The sequence below is a fragment of the Sardina pilchardus genome, chromosome 11 (assembly GCF_963854185.1).
Source record: "Sardina pilchardus chromosome 11, fSarPil1.1, whole genome shotgun sequence".
Classification (NCBI taxonomy): Eukaryota; Metazoa; Chordata; class Actinopteri; order Clupeiformes; family Clupeidae; genus Sardina; species Sardina pilchardus.
The window spans coordinates 22,320,861-22,343,961 of record NC_085004.1 but is presented as its reverse complement, the minus strand read 5'-3'; the positions used below and the strand labels follow the sequence as shown (position 1 = coordinate 22,343,961).

Here is a 23,101-nt window from a genome sequence, read left to right as displayed (position 1 = left end):
TTTAATTGTTCATTTTGATGTTAATGTAATGATTATTTATGTAATTGTAAGTTACTTCATACAAAAGTATCTGCTTAGAATATTGTCATACAAATGTGAAGGCTTGTGAACAACAAGATGGTGTGTTCAGTGGAGCCTGTTAAGTGCTTGCCCCCTCCTCAGAGCAGCTGCCCTCAAGGATGGCTTTTACACCTTGGAGCAAAAAGAGCATAGAGCAATGATCAGTTGAATTCAATAGGGCTTAGAAATGGCATATTCCTATTTCATGTTGTGTCCCCAAAACAGAGACGTCTCATCAAAAGGACTGTTTGTGCATTCAGTGCCATACCTTGTCTTTAAAAAAATAAATAAATAACTTTACTTTTGGAAGTAAATACTGTAAACATGGGGTTATGTCAGTAAGAGTCTTCTCCATATTGCAAAGCACATTTAATAACATTTTGTGCCTAGTCAGTGGCGAATACAAATGGTTTATGTTTACATTTTGCTGATTCATACTTACATTGTATAGGCTTTTCAAATGTATGATTTTAGCATTCAAACTCAGTACTGGATCAGTTTCACTCATTTATATTTACTGTGAGAACTCACACTAGACTGGGTAAATCCAGCCTGATCGGCCGGCGATTTGATTTCGCCCTGCAGCCCAGGCTAGAAACATTTTTCTAGAAACATTTTTCTATTCTACTTCCGTTATGAATCTACAGGGACCAATCACTAACTGGCTTATCCACCTGGCGCACCCGGATCATTGGTCTGATTGGTTGAGAACTATCCAATTGCTTACAGAGTCATTTAAACTATGCCCGTTGATCACGCTTCTTGTGCAGTAGAAAATACAGAGCAGACTCGAAGAGGAAAATGTTCAATCTTAAAAGATGGGAGTACTTTTACCAATTACCCACAGTTAATGGCACTAAAGCACCACCTTTCTCCCACCTTGTGCTGTCTTTAATACTGTGACTAAACATGTCTGTTCTGTCAAAACAGCTTCATATGCAGTCAGTCAGTCAACACATTTCTGGTTCCTAAAGTCACCCTGTTGACTGTTTATTGATCCTGTGCTTTTGATTTACTTCCAGGTGGAGAGAATAGTGGACAAGCGGAAGAACAAGAAGGGCAAATGGGAATACCTGATCCGGTGGAAAGGCTACGGGAGCAAAGAGGACACCTGGGAGCCCGAGCACCACCTGCTCCACTGCGAGGAGTTCATCGACCAGTTCAACAGCCTGCATCTGCACGCTGACCGCCGAACCACCAAACCAGCTGCCAAGTCCAGCGGGGGTAGCCCTCGGCACCTCAGCCGGCCAGGCGCCCCAGAGCACACGCGGGCTCGAGGGGACCATCGGAAGAAAAAACGACCCTCTGTGACGGGGACTGTGGCCGGGGTCGGGGGAGGGCTTGGGCTCGGGGCCGTAGGAGGAGCAGGACTGGACTCCCAGCATAAGCCCAGGAAGGTGTCGGCAGGGAGCAAGCCGACCGGGGACAGAGTGACCAAAACTATGCCATACAAGAGCGTGCCGGGAGGGCTGCAGTTCGTGCCCTCGCCGCGCAGCCCTAACGGACTACAGAACGGGGACGTGGATCCCTTACATTACAGGACTAATGCCAGAGCGGCACATGCAATGCCTGCTGGGGAGAGGATGGAAAGAATGCTCGGGGATATGGACATCAGCGGAGCTCCACCGCACATGAGCAGATTAGGTCAGTGCTTCATTCTTATGCCGTATTGCCTGTTTATTCCCCGTTCCTTTTCCGCTTTTTCCACATCGTTGAAACCGGTGGTCAGTTACGGCTTTCATAAGTGGTGGATTAACATCGCATATTAAGAGAGCTTCAGTCAATTGCAATGCAAATGAACTTAGATTTGGCATAATCTACAACATAATCAACATGTTTTGCAACATCTGCTTAGTGTAATGGGTGTACTATTCAAGTAATCTCCTTAATTTGGAGATTTTTGGGCTGGTAAAAAAAGGGTTAGGTAAAACAAAAAAAGGACTGTGAGGTTTTCTTTCAGCCAGTTTCATCATGTATGACGTATGAAATGTAGTCAGAAATAACAGTGCCGTGTGATTAAATGCAGAATTGTAGATATGTTCCATGAAACTAAGGGGTCAAGAATAAGGACAGTGGATGTCTTCAGGGCTGGCCTGGGCCTGTACCTGTTCAATGCAGGGAAAAGACTTATGACAGTACACTATGTAAGCGGGACATAACAAACAGAGCTCACTGAGACAACCCAGACTCAATCATGGCAGAAAGAGCTAATGTAGGACTACAGAAAGTTTGAAATAAATAGAGTTGTTGCTGACCATTTTTAGAGTGACTCATGTAGCAACGATTGTTAGTGTGAGGACATTCTTGAATGGTATGTGAGCTGACTTCATAAGTGCATTGCTGTGCTTGCCATTCCAGTCCCTTATTCATCTTATCTCTTTGTCCGTTGTCCTCTGCAAATGTACAATTTCCAGCATGTTTCATGCGCTGTTCAACAAGCTAATAACTTCTTACAGAAAAGCCAAAATATAAAAGACAAAATTCAAAATAGTTTGACCATTGGTGGTATCACTTTCACACATCACATTCTTTGTAAAACAGCCACTGTGCAATTTACCAGCCTTTTTTTTGTTTAGTTCTAGTTCAGTATCACAACATAATAAAATGGAGTACCACACATCAGCATAATACAGACTCTTTCTGGGCTTTCTTCTTCCTGTCTGTCCCCGGGGAGGGAGGGAGAGAGAGAGAGAGAGAGGGATAGAGAGTCAGACAGACAGACAGACAGAGTCCTAGTTCCGCTGTTTTAACCATTGGCATTGCCATCAAAATAGATTATATTAGTCATATCCTCTGAAGCTGTAATCGCAATAATAATGTCTGTGAATGAGAGACATGAGTTTTATATGTTTGTTTCTGTAGTGCTGCCCGAAGCATGCATACAAACAAACCAACAAACTAACTAACAAACAATAAGCTGCATATTCCTCTTCCTGTTTCCTTTATTTCCTAAAAATCTGTATTTACTCTCCACAGAAGCCCAGATAGGATAACCTACATTTGTGACAGTTTTGGGATAGCAACCATACAATACCATGTGTCGCCTCCTTTTGTGACTTGATCATTGTGTTCCATATAACTCTGGTAGAATTGTGTGAATGCTGCGTTTCCATAGTTCCTTTTGTGGAATGAAAATAAATGATGGCGAGGCAGCACATTTATAGTTCAGCTAGTACACGGGTATTTGCCTTTCCAAATTCAAGGGAAGGCAAAGACCCTGAAATGTAATATGATTAGGTTAGAGGTCAGGCACAGTGTTAGTAAGCGCTGTTTCCTCTTCGGTAATTTGCTCTGTGTGGTTATATTGTAATGTCTTCTTGTCCCATGCTATCAATGTCTGCAGGTCATTGCAGAATATTTTGGTTTGCCGGAGATTATCAAGGTCATGCTCTCAGTTGGAAACGGATGATTATATGTTAGACCCCTCTAGTGCCAGGAAAGGTTTAATGTCAACACTGAAAATTGTGTTGTTCCACCAAACATTTATTTTCTGCCTATGCCAATTCAAGTCTCTTTGTCAAAGTGAATTAAGATAGTACTCTGGAGGCGATGGCACCATTTTGAAGACAAAACAATAGCTACAACAGAGATGTGGAGAAGGACAGAGAAGGTCTTTTTGACTTTCTGCATTGACATGCTCTTACGAAGACACTAAAAACATACAGACACAGTGAGCAGAATACCAGTTGGTACGTGATTAGGAATAAGCCCTGCAAACAAAGGCACTAACTGGGCAGTTTTCATTCTCACCACTAAACCACACCATCAAGCTGCACACACCCTGCATTCACAGACAGGGTATGTGGCCACATCTGTGCTACCAGTGTGGCCAATGGGAAACCAGTTTGGTACACAGAACTACTTACAGAATTTCCCCCCGGAACTGGGCCCTTAGGAATTCTGAAAGTTTGGTTCCATATCGAGGAAAGAATACCCACTCAGGTGAAAATACCCGCAAGCAGAATTCCAGAATGTCTTATAAATAAGCTAATGGAATAGGGTGAAGCATGGTAAAAATAGATCTGTAGCAAAAAATATATACCGGTATGCAAATTCCTAGAACCCTCTGAGAACAGCATGTTACCAGGAAGGGTATTTAAGGAGACCTGACAAAACCTCTTGGCAAGAAAAGCCTTAATCAATATTTTACGTTTCCATTAATACAGACCTAGTCCGTCTAAAATTGTTTTTGGGTCAGTGCCACTTTTTTGATATCACAACAAAGACACCGGCACTATAGAAGTAAATATAGTGATTAAACATATGTTACTTACTCGTGTGGTAAATAAATATTGCACAATACAGAACAATACAATGCAGTGCGGTAATTGCACAATACAGTACTATACAATACAATGCAATACAATGCTGGTGAGGCTGAGGCAGGCCATCAGTACAGTGTGAGTCAGCCCCCACTCCCTCTCAAGTGTGGACAAAGTTAGAAGATGAAGGAGAAGAGTTGAAGGTACAGCGATAGTCTTGATCAGGAGTGAATGTTTATATAGAGAACATAACAGCTGCCTGCACAGTGTGTATACAAGGGGAAGTCACTGTTCATCTTTTGATGTTCCCCAGAAGTAAGCTGCTGTATTCTTTGTGAAGACACTTCAATGGTATTATTTCTTTCATCTCAAATGCCTGCATGTCTATCTCTATAGACCACTGACCCATGTAGCCTATACTGGGTTATTTACCTGAACCATGATGGAGAGGAATACTTGAATTAAACTTTTTGCAAGAAGTCTCAAAGTTTCTACAGACTGCACCTGCTCTGTATTGTCTAGCAGTGTCTGCATTGGCAAGGAGTTTTACCGCCTTCCCTGGAGGGGCCAAGTCCCATATTTATCGATCATCCCAGGAACTGCTGCAGTCCCGCAGGAGTGCTCACCGGAGCCCAGGGGGCGGGGGGGGGGGGGGGGGGGCTGCTGCCGGCTGGCCAGCTGCTTGGCCCAGCAGGGTGTCCAAAGTCTCCCTGAGCCATGCTTCTTTTTCCCAGCAGCCTGCTACTTTGTTAGGAACATTAGGTCCAATATTGCAGTTACATTACATTACATTTGGCTGACACTATTTAACCAAAGCGACTTGCAACATGGTAAAAACATTTTTACGTTTTTAAGAGCATTTCTAACAACAAATTTTACAACAGTAAACAACCACAATAAGTGCATCAATGAGTGAGTAAGTGCATCAATGAGTGCAATTGTCTATTGGATAAGCAAGACGTAAGTAGTGCTACGAGAGGAGGTCCTCTGGTCCAAGGTCAAATCACCAAATAGGGAACGGAATGGAAGCCAATATTGCCCAACTGTTGTTTAGATATCTAGAAGTGTTGCATAGAATCTCAGAATTGTTTATGATTCAACATTCACCCATCACCCCTATTTCACTTCTGAGAAAAAGGTAAAGATATTTATGAGTTGTGTATGCCCTTTGTTTGAGCCTGGATTTGGGAACGCATATTATGAGAGCTGTTTAGAGCAAATGTCTCTAACTTAGACATTTGATAGATGGGGGCCCTGAACATGAGAACAGTGAATGTAGTAAACATTGATGCACACAAGTAGGGGCCCATATGCATTCACACTTTGTCCTTAAATCTTTGTACTTAACCATTCTGATTGTCATCCTAGAATACTGATTGCTGTGACTGTTCTGATTAACAACAGAAAGGACAGATCTTATACAGTCTAATTCTCATTTAGACTGTGGCTAGAGATGCTACTGTATGTTTAGATTTTGATATCGCGTCTGTTGTACAAGATGTTGACAGCGCAGTAATGAACAGGAAATGGCAATTAAGGCATATGTTGAGAAGAAGGATGATTTGGCTGTTCACCCTACATGATTCACTGAGTGTTTCATTGTGTTTCATTGCTCTGATTGGTTATGTCTGTCCAATTGTGTCCAATCTTTTTCCCCCTGTATCAGCTGAAACATGCCCCATAATCACATCACAATCATGCAGCATCAGACTCAAATTTTGAATAGAATTGAGTATGGCTACATCAGGATATTTCCAAGCTTTGAGTCCTACCTTTTAGAATGGTTTGCATTGATTACTCCTGGCGTCCCTGCCATAGTCAAATACATGTTTAACAACCCATTCAAAGGTTGGGTCGACAGCTTTAATTCAGAACACATGGCATATTTGGTGGGCTTCTCATCATATTTTGGCACTTGCCAGCATAGCAAATGCTGTGGAGAAAAAAGCAAACATTAGTAACAAAATCTGTAACATATCATTTGTCTTAATTAGGATGAACAGGTGTTCAGCTAGTCAAGACAAGCATCTGCCTGTCAGACGTCTATCTTTACTAAGGCAACTTGCTTGCCAGGAGGTGGGCCACACTGCACTGTACACTGACTGATGAGCTTCGAAACAGCTGGCAAGGTCCCACACTACAGCTGCACAGATAGACTTTCCACAGAGAACCATTGTACCAGGTGGAAATCATTAGGTTTACTCCACCTTGCGTCTGAGGACCGACTCGGAGCTGTTTGCTAGGTTGCTCCAGCGATCAGCGCACAACCTCGATTGGAGCATACAGAGACAACCTCCTCAACCTAGAAGAATTGCTGGCCCATAAACTCAAAGCGTTTCGAGTGGCTGCCTTTTTAGTTCAGGCTTGTCAATGACAGCGCTCATATTGATTCTGAATGGCTTCATGGTCGCTCAGTAAGTGAAAGCATTATGAGCCTGTCCTCAGCACCTCAAGAGACTCTTAAGAATTGGCAGTCATGAGAATATGTATTCCAGGCCTTTATTTACAAAGCCATCCACGGCCCAGTTTACTCACAGTTTTACAACACAAAAGACATGACTCGAAATGTCCTCTTTTTGAACAAGAACTTATCCAAGATAAATATTCACAGTATAGCTGTTTTTTGGGTCAGTGTTAGTGGGACCAGATACACCACCCCCAGAGGTTCTTCTGCCTGGATGCATGCTGCCCCGGCAGGACATATGATTGACAGGCAAATCAATGTCCTGATTGGTTGGATCTCAGGAGGGCATTTTTCCCCCCATTACCGAGTTTCGAGCAGTCCGAGAGGCTAGAGTTGTTTCTCAGAGCATATACAATATTGATAGATGTGAGAACACAAAGGTGTTGCATTTTACATGCCCACTCCACCAAAAAGAGGTGAACGATGTTGATGTTAATGTTGATAAATGATGATGATTGTGTTACATGGTGCCCTGGTTCATGACTGAGTTATATTTCCATTACCTGTTTCATACACCTGTTTCATGTTATTATAGGTGATATTACCCTATTTTAGTGATCAAAACATATCAACTGAAATGTGAAAGTATGTATAAATAAGTGTATTTAGGGCGGGTCTGAATTCACTTTGGCTATTTTGACAGTGGGAAAAGGGGTCTCCATGCCAGGCGCATGGTTCTAAAGGGTTGTATTACCTTTGTAATTATGTTTCTTTTTTTACTTTTCTCACTCCAGTTCATTCACTTACTGTAACTGGTATCACAAGGTTTTTGTAACCAGAGATAAATCCACCTTATTTTGTCTGTCAAAAAAAACTCAGTGTACTGATGCTCCCATTCATCTTTTTTGCTTTTAACAGGAACTACTCTCGCAAATGGAGGATTAAATTTGCACAGCTCAGTGAAAAGAAAGTTGGCGGAGGACAAAGGCTATGTGTTTGACAAGAGACTTCGGTACAACGTGCGACAAAGCGACAACAACTGCCGGTTCCGTGACATTGTAGTCAGGAAGGAAGAGGGCTTCACGCATGTTTTGCTTTCGAGCCAAACCTCAGACAACAATGCACTCACGCCAGAGGTAAGTCAAGGACCAGCAGAGACACTGGAACAATGCAAGGACCCATTCAGTGGGAATAACACACTCACAGACTGAGGCCAAATTTAGCAGCAAATTATTACTATTATCTGAAGCACAGGGTAGGTACTCCTAGATGATGATTAGATTGTTGAGATTAGATGTTGACATAATATCGCATTAAAATGTTCTTGGGAGATGCAGTGGATGTGTGCTAAACAGTCTACATGGCACTGGTTACAAATTAATGCATTTCAAAGAAAAAAACATCTTAGCCATTAGAAGTAGTGTATACAGGTAAAACACCTGACATTCGGTCCATTTAAATGTTTACCTGAATAGACATTATCAAGCGTCATATTGTTCATCAACCTTTTCAATGCTGTAAACTGGTTTAATGCAGAGACAGCACACATCCTGCAGAATAGTATGTTATTAATATTTCATTTAGTGAATTCTCTATATGGCCAATAAAGGCAACGGCAATGGCAAGAATGTTACTATTACAATTTTTTTGTACATTATTTTACCGTAATTTTTTATGAAAATAGCACACCAATGGTACAGTGTAAATATATATCATGTCAATGTGTCCTAACTCATTTTGTCATGTGAGATTTCTGACATTTGAGCGGCATGCGTTGATTAGAAACCAAGGGCCCTGTAATGAGTGATCTGAAATTAAATGTATGGCGTGATTTTGTGATCAAACTCCAGGCGCAAAAGGGTTGTTCTTATGTTTCTTAATCAGTCAAGGGGTATAGCATCCATTAAACCAATGAGAATGGCATCTCATTCCTTTTAGCAGCAACCAGTTCAACTTCAAACAATGCATCTGTATGTGATATTGCACATTTGAAGGAATCTTGCCGGCGAGACTTCACAGGATTACCAAACAAACCTGTTTGTGACTAGCAGAGTGTAGCCTACATGCATCTGTACTCGCCTATTATTTGAACTCATAGGGCAGTCACTAATTGACTGTCAAGGAGTCACCATCGAAAAACATAGCCTGAAAAAAGCAACACTACCCCAATAGTGTTTGAATGACTGAGATTGGAGTTGCTACTTCCATCTTGTGACAGTGCGTCTTCAGCTGTTCTTTGAATGCGCCTTTCGCTACAGACCAGGTTTTTCTTGGTCAGCGGCGTAATGATTTTTAGAGGTTGTAAGATAGCCATTTTTGCATCATGTGCCAGACCACACCCTATGTCATTAATTGCCTCGCCCCTGGGTGCAAGGTTCAATAGAAGTGCAGGGCATGGCAAAAAAACTCACTACTGACTGGGTGTACAGACACTATGAATAAATCTTTGTGCCGGGTGCACGATAGGGCCGCAAATGTATCAATAATGAAATGTTTATCTGTGCTGGACAGTGTTGCAGAATGTGTCCGTTTGAAAATATTGAAGAACTGGCAAAATATTGTGTGCAGAATGGCTTGTCTCGAAAGAAATCCTGTAAAATGTTTTGAAATAATTGTGTCATTTACAGACATTGCAACATTTTAATTGTATAATCAATGCATGTCAACATTTTCATCTGACATTTTAACCAAAATAGGTTAATCTATATGCCAGATCCCAACATCAGATTGTTTTTCACATTTCATGTCACTGCTGCTGAAATGTTTCATTTACTTGTCTTCGTCAGCCACCTTAATTACACATTACAGCAAACCCACCCCTCCTGCTCCAGAAAAAAAAAGTGTGTCCTCGGCCGCACTCACAAGAGAGACAGACTTCAAACGAGCAGTTACTCTGCGCAAGCGTTGCTAAGGCACTGATATGCAGACGGTGGCCACAGACCCATTTATCACTTCACAAGGCAGCCTGCCCTGAGCACCGTTAAGAAACAAGGTCAATGTTTTGTCAGTTGAAGGCGGGGCAGCCTTGTCTGATCAGTGCACATGAGCAGCCGCTGACTGCCCCTGGTTGTAATTTGTAGCAGGTGCATAAATGATGCAGACTGTCCTAAAGGTCTGGAGAAATCTGTCAGACCATATTGCCTTTTTAATGACGCTCTCTGTCCATGGTGCTGGAAGCTTTTGACAGGCCCCTCAACGCACAATCACAAAAGGGGCTTGGCTGTTCATTTGCCAGTTGGAGCATTGGCTGAATGAGACCACCGCAATTCAACAGTGAACCTGAGAGATAGTTCTGCATTGTCTCGCTGCAGATCTATTTTGTTTCCTGTGAATGTCAAGAGTGTTTTTGTCACCTATTTTTGTTGCAGCCGAGTGGCGGATAACCACACATTTGAAACATGGGTGGTCCGTTCATTTCACAGTTGCTCTCAGCGGGGCGCGCGAGGCATGATAAGCACCCCAGGACGGCCTGGCTCTCGCCTCCTCTTCCTCCTCCTCCTCCTCCTCCTGCTCCTCAGAGACAGTGGGGGATGCTGATAATGCCAGCCAACCTTCAGGGGGCGAATTGTGAGGAGATGAACACCGATGAATTAGTGTGTGTGTGTGCGTGCGTGCGTGTGTGTGTGTGTGTGTGTGTGTGTGTGTGTGTGTGTGTGTGCGTATGTGTGTGCGCGTGGCGTGCGCGCGTGTGTGTGTGTGTGTGTGTGGTTCAGCAATCCTAAACTCCATCGTGGCTTATGAAGATGTTCAGAGCCTTTTTTTCTCTCTCCTCTCTCTCTCTCTCTCTCTCTCTCTCTCTCTTCCGGGGCTCAGTGGGCCATCTCAGAGAGCCAACATATTTAGGCCTGAAAATCCCCTCTTGCTCTCAGCCTCTCAAGAGTTAGTCAACAGTGCAGAGCGAAGTGGAAAATGGATTGAAGCGAGCAAAAGGGAGAGAGAAGGAGAGGAAGAGAATGAGAGAGAAAAAAAAATGGTTGAGAGGGAGTGTGTTATTGCTTCCCTGCCATCGCTTTCCCTCTGCCCAGTGCACCGCGCTGTGTTGAACTGTGCAGTGGTACAGTCCCACCGGCCTCACCGTCAGGAGGGAGAAATCGCCTCCATTTCCACTCCCCCTCCCTCCCTCACACGGCGCGTGGTCATGCACCAGACAGCGAGAGAAAGGAGATCAATGCATCAGTATGTCTAATGCATGAGACTGAGGTGTGAACAAGCACCTCTACACTTAGAGGCTGACATAAGAAAAGTGACATAAGAAAAGTGTATTTTTTTTCTCTCTACCCTTGCCTACCTTTCCTTGGACTGTCAGTAGCTGGAGAGAACCTAGGGGGGGGGGGGGGGGGGGGGGCTGTGTTCTGCTCATGTATTTTGCATTAGACATGGACAGAGAGCCGTTGCTTTTCATGTAAACGCATGAACTAGTATACACTACTGCCTTGCAATCTGCCTAGTAATGATTATCGGTTTGGACAGAAGGCACTGCCGTCACAATTTCCAAACGTATACAGACAGCTCCTGCCCTCTGGTTGAAATGAAGAAGAAGAAAAAAAAGATCTCCGGTCTTTCTCAGCCCTCTATTCACATCTAATACTGACATCAGGCTGAGGTCATTGATGCTCAGTGGTTTGCTCAGAATTTCCTCTCGAGCGCGTTTGAGTGAAATTGAGTAATACGAATAGTGGAACCTGCATTGGCATGCACTGCAGTGTGGTGTTTTCCACTGGACACTTGTCAATCTATTCTCCACCACTCTCTGTTTCTCTCTCTCTCTCTCTCTCTAGCTCTGCCTCTCTTCCCCTCTCTCCTCATCTCTTGTGCTCTCGCACTGAAGATAGAAGCTTATTCCACTGACCTCAATCCCTGCACTGAGCAGGATGGATGAATGTTAAAGGCTGCTGGGAGCTGAGGCCTGGGGCTGTGTGGCCCTCAGCCTTCCCTCCATATAGACTTCAGCCACACAAAGAGATGGTGTTTGCACACATGTACTGGATCTCCACATGAAAACATTTATTTATGTATTATTGAAGCTGCACAGCTAGCTGGAACACACACAAAAGCATATGCACACACACACACACACACACACACACACACACACACACACACACACACACACACACACACACACACACACACACACACATACACACACACACACACACACACACACACACACAAGCACACACACACATCTACAAAGTAATAGATGAAAGAGACATTTTAGCATCAGGCATATTACAGTAAGTAGACAAGGCTAATATCTTTACTGAAACATTCTCTGTGCTTGATTTAGCTCGCCTGATGCAGGCAGACCAGCAGTATTACAAATCTGTCCTAAAAATCCTAGAAATCCAAACCATCCACCCATCTCTTTTCCCGTGTAAGCACTTTCTGTTCTAAACCTAATTGCTACAAAAAAAACATTGACTGGCTTTCAAATGTACTGGTCCACATGGACCATTGACTGGTACATGCTACCGACTTGTTTGACAAGCCCTTGCAGCAGTGGCATTGCCAGAGCATGTGTGTGTGTGTGTGTGTGTGTGTGTGTGTGTGTGTGTGTGTGTGTGTGTGTGTGTGTGTGTGTGTGTGTGTGTGTGTGTGTGTGTGTGTGTGTGTGTGTGTGTGTGTGTGTGTGTGTGTGTGTGTATCCCCTTGGGTTCTTGGCTTCCTGTGGCATGTGTGTGGAGAATGTTTGGAGTCCCTCCCAGTTCTTAATTTTGCACTGCTATCATTGCCCTTTTCGTCCGGGAGGCTCATGGCTTTAATTGACCCTGTGCCGTTAAGCCGGTGTCAGTCCCTGCACTTGACTCCCTGCATGCAATCTCCACCGACACTCCGGCAGGGATTACTCTCTGACAAAACGGACCAGGAAGCAGTTGAAGCAGCATGCTATGACAGCCTAAATTGGGTCATGGTGGGCCCTTTATCAGATTAGATTATAAAAAGACAAAAGAGGACATTGGGTGGGGGGGAGTGGGGGGGGGGCAGATAATGGTGGAGAGGAGCCTAGTTAGAAGGCTCCTTAATGAGTGTGTTGTGGTACAGCGATGGCCTTTACCCCGAGGTTGGATCCGCTGGGGGGCTGTGTCACTGTCATCCTGCCTCTCCTCCTCCTCTCTGTTGGCGGATGGGGAGAAGCCCTCAGGCGGATGCTGGAATGGGCAGAACTGATTTATGCAGTGTTTTTGTTTTTATTCTAAATGGCGTTTTTTTACAAGAATTAACAACAGCCCACCTCACGAAGGGCTTGTGTGTCGATCGGGTATGTTGCTGATCGGATCATGAATGGCCACAGCAACAGGATTGACTGAAGAATGTATAGGTATATGTCTGTGCCCGCAAGAGCTTTTGGTTTGTCTGGTTACATGGCAGATTTGATCATAAATGGCCATTTGTCGGTATTTGTTGGCAGAGAACCCATCATGAGTATGGAAGGGGTTTGTGATGCTGGATACCGCTGTTGAGCCTTCTGGAGGTGTTGTGTGCCTAATTCAATGAAACGCCCATGAAGCTGTCTGCTGATAAGCCCAGTAAATGGTCTTGAAGGCTGTTCTTTTGGTGATGCTTTTTGCCAACAAAGGTTGATTTGTTAGTGATTGTGTATTTGACGATAAATGGGCTTGGTTGCTGATTGGCAGCTGTGTGAAATCCCCTTCCTATATAGCACTAGGAATTTAGCATCTCTCCTGTGTATATCTGAAATTACACCCTGTGTTGTTTTCTTACTGGACTCTACAAAGCATCGTATCAGGTTCACATTTATTTAAAAATCCATTTTTTGAAGTGGATTTAAGGAAATGTGACATTAAACTTTCACAGCCAGACAGCCCATTTTGTCTCAGATCTGTTATCTCTACAAACCATCATTTCAGGCTCACATTTATTGAAATCAGACGTTTTTGAAGTGGATGTAAGAAAATACTACCTTGAATGATATTAATAATATATAATATAAATATATATGAAATGCTATACAAAGACGGGCCATTGTCCTCAGATCTTTTCTGTCGTCCTGTGATAAAGGAGTGTGTCAGCAGGGAGGGCGAGAGAGTGCTGCAAACGAGCAACCTCCCACTCAGCCTGCGCTGTGTGTGTGTGTGTGTGTGTGTGTGTGTGTGTTTCTCCCGCCCATCCCCAGATAATGAAGGAGATGTGTCGTGCCCTGGGAAACGCGGCGGCTGACGATAGCAAGCTGTTGCTGCTCAGTGCCGTGGGCAGCATCTTCTGCAGCGGACTGGACCCTTCCTACCTCATCGGACGCCTGTCCACCGACCGCCGGAAAGAGAGCAGCCGGATCGCCGATGCTGTGCGGTAGGGCTGGCCAGCACACATGACAGTCAATATAGCACTCTTTGCACTCGCAGAACTCCCAATGAGCCAATTTCACAGTGTCCAGGTGTCTGGCCTAGTTGATGTTAATGATGCGTTAATTGACAGGGTAAAACATCTTCCTGTTTCTGTCTTTCCTATAGACTGAGCTGTTCCAGAGGAAGTTAGTTTACACAGTGGCGACATCTTGTGAAATAGGCTTATGCCTTCATGCTCACATTTTTCTCTCTCCAAGCAGTTCGCCCATTTTAAAGCTGCTGAAATGTCCAAGCTGTCACCACATTCTGGCTGTCAGCAAACAGATCAATTAAAAGTGCAGCGCTTTTTCAAAACGTCTTTGTCAAGTTTGAGAGGTTCAGGTTGGAAGACGTAACCAGAGTCGTAGAAAGTCTCTCTTTTACAGCGCACTCTACAGGAAGGACAGAAGACACTTTACCCTGCCAACGCAATAATGGTCTCGTTGACCTTGGTTCAGAAATTGTTAAATTGACTAATGAAGTTGTGAAACAGACTGTCATTGGTATTGGCAGTAAAAACCTGTTGGCTGGGTGAAACTCTGATTCTTCACATCACTATCCATATTAAGATTAAGATTAAGTGTAATATTTACTGTCCTAGACTGCAGAGAATGCGCACACCACTCGACATATTGACGGAATGCCTAGGATTAGGCAAGTACACCAAGACAACAAAACATGGCTTTTCTCTAGAGAGAGCTCTGAAATGCAGTTTAGTGTTTTACATTTCCCAGCTAAAAGAGGCAGGGATTATTGCTTAAGACTTTAGACTTAAAACAGGTGTTTAAGACTTGGATTTTTGGTGAACGGGATGATAAATACTCCGCGGATTTCCAGGAACAAATTTGCCTCGTACACATCACAGTTTCATGGTGTGAATAGCTCTTTTCATTGAGTTCTCTACCACACTTTGAAGTTTTCTTTTCTGAGCAGTTGAGGATGATGTTTTCTAAGTCCCTCTCGTTGGCGGAAAGTCTCGCATAAATCTGTTGCAGAAGTGGCTACGAGTCACTGTTTTGCCAATATTCCCCATTTCACGCCTCCGCTGTGATTTCCAGTCATTTAAGGATGATAAGCGGTGGATTATTTTGGGATCTGTCAAGGTCACTGATGCAGATGTTATCACCGGCTTATTTAACAGAGCTGTCAACACGCACGCCGACTCGCTAGACTTGCTTAACTCAGACTCTCATTTTGAACATTATTTAAGCAGCAGCTGACAGAAGTTAGCCTCAGTCTGTATCTGGGCTCCAGCAGGAGGTCTGCACGGAAATAGCTGGAGCAGGAGTCTGGCCAGGGCTGCAGGCGGCGGGGCTATGGTGGTGGTGGTGGTGGTGGCGGCGGCGGTAGCAGCAGTAGCAGCCGTAGCAGCAGCGGCGCCTGCTCCACTGTGAGGGATAAAAAAAGAGGGATGTAATTTGTTGCAATCAGAGGTGACGTTTTGACTCATGCAAAGTGAAATACTGCAGCTGAGAAGGGCAGATAAAAATGAGCGAGTGATTCTGATAGAGGGAGAGAGAGAGAGACAGAGAGAGAGAGAGACTGCAAATTTGTCAGGAATTACACACTCTTGTCAGTATGCTTCTCCGGCAACTTGGTAAGCTTTTATCATCGACACAGAAATATGCTCACTTTGCCCACTGAACCCATTCTCACCTACAGTCTTAATGTCTGATGTTGCCAGGTCTATCAATCATCACTAGCGTCTCAGAACCCCCTTAGTTTCCACTAAAAACGCTGTGTTAGTGTGGAGGGACCGTAGCTCCAGCCTATAGTGTACAGTACTGCTTGTCTTTGTTGTCTCTGTCTGTAGGGACTTTGTGAAGGCATTCATCCATTTTAAAAAACCTATTGTGGTGGCCATCAATGGTCCTGCCCTGGGCCTTGGGGCGTCCATCCTGCCGCTGTGTGACATTGTGTGGGCCAGTGAGAGAGCCTGGTTCCAGACGCCCTGCGCTGCCCTGCGCCTCACCCCCTCTGGCTGCTCTTCCTACACCTTCCCCCAGATACTGGGGGTGGCTCTGGTGAGTGAGCGAGGACACAGGGCCTTGTCAGGAGAAACATTTAGCACTGTGCTGTTGTTAGCCCCACTTGTTTACACCGTGATTGGATTTGTCCCATGGTTACAGTGATGCCTGTCTACAATCTTTTATTATTATCATTATGCATTTATTGACATTTAAACATTCTGCCTTTTTTTCTGCCTGTTACTAACATGAGCTACCACAGTATTCAAATGCAATGAAACCCTTCAAATTGTGAAAGATTGTTTTATATTTGAGGGAAGGCTCTGTGAATGTGAATGAGAATGTGCCTACGTGTATTCATTTTCCTCTGTGTCTCCGACTATGCTGCTCTCTCTCTCTCTCTCTCTCTCTCTCTCTCTCTCTCTCTCTCGCTCTCGCTCTCTCCCAGGCAAATGAGATGTTGTTCTGTGGGAGGAAGCTCACAGCACAGGAAGCTTGCAGTCGTGGGCTGGTCTCCCAGGTCTTCTGGCCCACCACATTCAACCAGGAAGTGATGCTGCGGGTGAAAGAAATGGCTGCCTGCAGTGCAGTGGTAGGGCCCATATATTACGTGAATGGTCAGAGTGTGTCCCAGAATGTGCTGTGTGGGTGTTTCCGAATATTGCTGTAGAAATGGTCATCTCTTTGAATCTGTTTTGTAATATATCTGCCTTAAGTTGGATTTATATATATATAAATATACACAGTGGGGAGAAAATGTATTTGATACCATGCTAAAGTTGCCTAAAAAGAGGAATATAAAATCATCATTTGACAATTGATCTTAATGTAGGCCTATTAGCCTGTTTGATGCTCATTGAGCTCAATGCAAATCAAACAGGCTAATAGGCCTACTGGAAAAAGCACTATGCCAATCTCTAGCTATGGTGAAGGGTATGTGATGATGTGGGGCTATTTTAATTCCAAAGGCCAAGGGAACTTTATCAGGATGCATAATATCCTGGATCCATGAAATAGTTGGCCTTTAAAAATAAAAATCTGCCTGCCCCTATGTTAACCCTATGTGTTAAATTCCCATAGGGTTACATAGGGGGTCAAATACTAACTTCCCTTAGCATTTAAGGAAAACATTTGTTTATTCACGATACATTCTTCAATCACAAAGAAAATTGGTGTCCTTGGTGGTTTGATTTTTACTCAATTTTTTAATTAAGGCATTAAGATCAATTGTCAAATGATGATTTTATATTCCTGTTTTAGCATGGTATCAAATACATGTGCTCCTCACTGTATATAAATGTCCTGTTGAACACAACAAAATGCTAAGCATTATTTTGCTCCTTATTTTCTGTCAAAAATAGCAAGTGGAAGTATCAGAAGACGAAATGGTCTGAAATGAACTCCAGTCTAGCATTCATCCAAAACATCATATTTTACTGAAGCCACAAGTGGTCCATCCTCCAACTCACAAGGATTTGGTTCTTGCCTAATCCAGTGCAGACTGCGATAATGAAATGCGCCTCAGAACCTTGATTAGCTGAACAGAGGATGGATTGTCTGGGCCAAACTCATGAGGAGGAGGAGGATTTAGCAGCCCTGTCTTAAGCTCATATGTCTGCTTCAAGCTTTGTGACAGGTTTATGTCTAGGAAAGCACAAAAGCCCCCTCACGCTAACAGCACACAGTTCAGAGAATGCAAAGCTCAAAGTGAGGGCTAGGTGTTCACTGATGCACACAGACACACAGAATCACGCACGTGCACACACACACACACACACACACACACACACACACACACACACACACACACACACACACACACACACACACACACACACACATACACACACACACACACACACACACACACACACACACACACACACACACACTCAAAGCCTCTCAGTGATTTGCATGCAGATCTGCATGTTGTAAATGTGTAGCCAAAGTTGCACACTCTGGAAAATACAAACTAGTGTGAAGCATGTCATACTCTAGAAGTAGAGCCATTTAGCTGGAGGGATTTGGTTTAAATGTGGATAGGTGGAAATGATAATTGGGCTCAGTGCCTTTGAAACACTCTGAGGCAAACCAACATGTTCAATATTTCAGAGCTTAAAATAGCGGTGCAGTTAAGTATAAAAAGAAATAGCAAAAATCAGGTGGTGTTTCTCTGAAGTTGTACTATGGTGTTTAGAAGTAAAGTCATCATCCTAACTGGGATCTCAATGCTCTGTGTACCTAACTCTCTCCACTGATGCTCAATCTTAACAGTAAAGGTCATGCTAATTCATGGATTTAGGCTTATTGGCTACTTTTGTTTTCTAAAAAAGAAAGAGCAATAAGAAAAAATAATACATTACACAGGCAATGTTTCCACAGGAGACTGTAAAGCATGTAATCATGACCATCACAAGCACTATTTAAAATGTAAAAAAAAAAAAACGTTTTGGAAGTGGACTGTTATGGACTGTCATGAAAACACAATAGCTTCACTTTTGATTTTGGTACTGGTTTCGCCGTGTGAAGGGTCACAGTTATTCACCCATGACATGCTCTGTGTGATGCAGGTTCTGGAAGAGTCCAAATGCCTGGTGCGGAGCATCCTGCTGTCCGTTCTCGATGACGTCAATGAGAAGGAGTGTCAGATGCTGAAGCAGCTGTGGTGCTCCACTAAGGGCCTGGAGGCACTCTTCAACTACCTGCAGAACAAAGGTTACGAGGCCTGAGCCAGCAGCTGCAGACCTGCATCCCTGGAGACAGGGGCTGGTCAAGGCTTTGTGATCCTGAGAGAGTGAGAGTGCGAGAGTGTGTGATTGACTGTAGACCTTCCCACTGCCCTGAGAGCAAAACAAAGCCTGACCAGTCTTGATCGTATTTTGTTTTATTTTTTTCTTTCATTTTAAGGCTTGGTCAAGGTCACAACAAAAGACAGAAAGAGACAGGGAGAGAGAGAGAGAGAGAGAGAGAGAGAGAGAGAGAGAGAGAGAGAGAGAGAGAGAGAGAGAGAGAGAGAGAGAGAGAGAAAGAGAGAGATATGTGTTCCGACCTGTCACTGTTTCTAATGTGTACTGTGCACGGTGTGGCTTGTTTTGGGTCTTTTGGGTTTTCTGAGTGTTGTCGCCACCGTTGTGCTTTTGCATCAGTCCCAGAGCTTCAGTTTGGAGGAAGGTCCAGGATCACTGAGCTACCTGTATGATCATCCCGTGAGGAGATGAGGGGTCATGGTTTGGCGTACATCTTACTCTCAGTGGAAGGTCATTCAGTCATCTAAAGGTCGTAAGGCTGGAGTAAATCTCAGAGCACTTCTAGAACCAAGAGGAAGCAGGCTCCATGTTTTGAATTTAAATGTATTTTTTGTTGTTGTTGTTGATTACGACAGAAGCTGAATTTCTTCATGTATGAAGCCCTTTGTCATATTTATTTGTTATGCAAAAAAATGCAATGAAGTGTAAAACTGCTCTGGTAGCCATGTTAGGTGGGCTCCTCCTTGATTACTTGATTAGCAGTCCAATATTTAAATTGTGGATTTTCATCAGTCTAAAATTTTGTGATAATGATTTTTAATCTCTCCAGGTGTGTAACATCATGTACAAATTGTCTTATCATAAACCAAAGGTTGGTGACACAGGTCACAGTTGCTTTTGACAAGAATGCATTTCACCTTCACTGTTGTGCGGATCGAAACTGTGACTGAACATAATTATAGTTCTCTAAAAGCTTATGCACCGTTCGCCGCAAGGGGAGGCAGTATTGCAAACCATACACACCACAGCATTTTTTACAACTATAAAAAAGTTTTTTTTTTTGGCCCACAGAAGCAACAAGAAACACGATTAATTATAGCATGAGGCCATTTTATTTATAATTTATTTTCAGCCAACTGTAGAATCCTGCTCAGCCACTTGGTAAGGGAGTTGTGACTTTCAGAGGTTTTCCTATTGTAAGGATTAAATCCAAACAGTGTGATGAAAACAATTGAATATTAACATTATTTCACAATGTTTGTGTGTGTAGCTTAGTTAACAGTCAGGATCATCTATATCTGTGCAATGCAGCTCACACTGGTATGTGTGTAGACATTAGATATGCCCTTTGCACTAAAGGATCATTGAAAAGGCCACTACTAACAAATACAACTCTGCATATGAAGGGTGAATGCACCTGAGACAGAGAACACATGCATTTGTTTCTTTTTGTAAAATGATTCAAGAGCTGAAGCTGAAACTCTCATGCATTCAGTCATTACTTAAAAAACATCATACACCACGTTTTCTGAAGGATGAGGCGATGAAATATGTGGAGTTTGCTTTTGAAATGGTGCTCCTTATAATTTGTTAAGGCTAATGAAATAATCACCAAAAGGAACATGACATGCAGTGGGCAACAGTACTCACTAGTGCTGCTGTGATGTACCAAGAGCCACATCAGCATCGCAGCATCCCATAAACCACGTCATCACCACCTTCATTATGCAGCACTTGTGGTTCTTCCTATTCTATTCTGTCAGAGCTGTTCAAACAGAGATGACAGCACTGTGTTTTGGCAGTGTGGAGAGTGCACATTTTAAGCACTGAAATATCCAAAGTGACAATAAACACCACACAGGATGGTTGTCAGAGGAGACATTTGAGCTCAGAGAAAAGCTTGAGGGGGTGGAGATTTTTATTATTTATTTATTGCCAGAAGATGCTTCCTGGAGAACAGTGTGTATATTTGCTCTTCGTTTTAAAGCGTGTGATTGAATTGAATCTTTGTGGTGTAAATATAAGAGAGGCAAAGGTCTAATCATTGTGCATAGTTTGTATCCATGTGTAAAATTAGGTCAAGTAACTATACGTTCACTTTGGTTCATAAGATTGTGTATTTTTGTATCAAGAGAAACATAATGTCCTCTTCGTCCCAAAGTTATCAGATTGTGTCACCACACTTGTCATCAGTTAGGGTGTCTTTGTTGTAATGGTGGTTGTGCTGCAGAAGTAACTCTGTCTGCATGTCATGTCTTCAGGATATATGTGTATACATATATAAATATATTATATATTTGTTTATATACAATGGCAGATGTAGTTTTTTTGCGAGCATTTTTACAATATTGATACTGTTTATGGTATGAATCTGTACATTTACAGTATAGTATAGGCTGTTATATCGTGTAATTATGCATGTAATATATTGTAGATAATTGTCACCGTCAAAACTTTATATTTCTGGTGTTTTTTTGTATAGGCATAGTGAGCAATTGTAGAAATGTTGCACAGTTTATTTTTTTATTTATTTAAAGATTTTAAACAGTGATCCCTGTGGGGCGACAATGCCATAATATTTAACTCTCCCTGAAGCACATTTGAGTTTCTTTTTGACTACATAACCCCAGATAATTATTTTAAGTGAATGTGAAAGCGTTAATAACAGCTTGTGAACTGTGTGTGAAATGTACCTTAACAGTCTGTGTTTAACGAGCATAGACATTCATCTGTCCGATGAAGATGATAACTTTTTCATATACAAATTGCTGGACGTACCTGTGTACAATCACTGTAATCTTAGAGAGGAGTGTCATTGATTGGTAAATGTATGCTGTCATACTACATACATTTAAAAAACAAAACAAACATTGCCAAATCTGTCATCCATTTGTCTGACCCATGGAAGATATGCAGTGTACAGTTTAAAATGTATGTAATCATTATTGACAACCTGTAGCGATATGGAAAAAAATGAATTTGTCTGGCAAGAGATTCCATCATGAGAAACTTCTGATTTTGTCCTCTTAACCTTGAGTGTCATTAATGAAATCCTGGATAATATCAAACATCATTTCATACCATCACACTAACGACTGATGTTGTATGAAATTATTGGAGAACAACAATGTCAACAAGAAGTAAAGAGACATACTGTTTTGATTGTACCTCTGTAAGACAGCACATATAAAAGTTCAAAACTGACAAAGAATCCCATCTATTTACTTGACTGGGGGAAAATCTTTATTCTTCTGGTGTTTTGGTTGATTTTAGTTGTTGTTTAATGTGTCAATCTTGTGTTGAAATATTTCCTCTGTATTATTTAAAACAGAATTAATTTCATGTATTGCATTTGGATAATTTATTGCATGCCAACCTTTCTTATAATGCTTTTATGAATTTGTTAAATTCCCTTCAAGAATCTTTTGATGTACCCCTGGCAACACCAGGGGAGAACAGTTCCTACAACACAATGTAGTTGAGTTCAAATTTTCTGGGTGCCTTAGAAGTCGTTTCCTGTAGGATCTGTAAAACACTGTCTTCACATTAGTTTTGAGAGATGGTTGCATTGAGAGAATAAAAAGTTAACATGTATTCATGGTCTGTGTGTTGATTTTGTACTCAGTGGACATGTAGTAGACACTTGACCACATGTCCAGATGTACTGTAAATGCACGAATCAAAATTGACCTTTTTAATGGTAATTGATTGGTTAGGATTGTCCTTTGCATTGGTGGCCTCATCTATGCTAGCTTTCCAGGAGAACACAGCAACAGACTTCACTTGTTCAAATACATTATAAACTACCATGCCATTTCTTTCCATTGTTGCTCAGCCTTTCCTCCTTCCAGAAATGACTAAGCCATAGACATGGCCTGATAGGAAATATGATGTACTGGTATTGCATATTGATGAGCAGAGCAAAAATAACTGTCATCTCTAAACATAATCTGAACCACACAAAAGTTCATTGTTATTCAACATAGTCATCTTCTAGTGCAAAATGACACTGCTGTATTTTGTAGGGTCTACAAGAACACAATGTACTATTACTGCACTCGAAGTGGAGTGGATGGTTAGTTTCACTTATCGTCAATGCTCCTGTTGCACCATCTGGTGTTTCAAGCAGTATTCCCGAGAAATACTGCAAAGATGTCTTACTTATTCAAACAGCTTGATTTCATTGTGCTCACTCCATCGAGTGATTCAACGTCATCACTAATTTGCATATAATTGTGTGCAATGTGTGGACAAATTTGATCAGAATGTTAAGCCGGCAGCATTAGGCTGGAAATGCCAATTACAATTCTCCACC

General features: G+C 42.6%; 1 protein-coding gene across 1 annotated transcript in view; it reads left to right on the top strand.

The window, feature by feature from the left end:
- The window catches only part of LOC134095745 (chromodomain Y-like protein 2), a 41,768-nt gene extending 19,399 nt beyond the window's left edge, over positions 1-22,369 (top strand). The window contains exons 2-7 of the mRNA XM_062549414.1: positions 1,083-1,704; positions 7,645-7,862; positions 13,865-14,037; positions 15,886-16,096; positions 16,488-16,631; positions 18,610-22,369. Of these exons, the coding sequence (XP_062405398.1) occupies positions 1,083-1,704; positions 7,645-7,862; positions 13,865-14,037; positions 15,886-16,096; positions 16,488-16,631; positions 18,610-18,768 (1,527 nt within the window). The 3' untranslated portion in view covers positions 18,769-22,369. The remainder of the gene's footprint in view (positions 1-1,082; positions 1,705-7,644; positions 7,863-13,864; positions 14,038-15,885; positions 16,097-16,487; positions 16,632-18,609) is intronic.
- Positions 22,370-23,101: the final 732 nt, after the last annotated feature.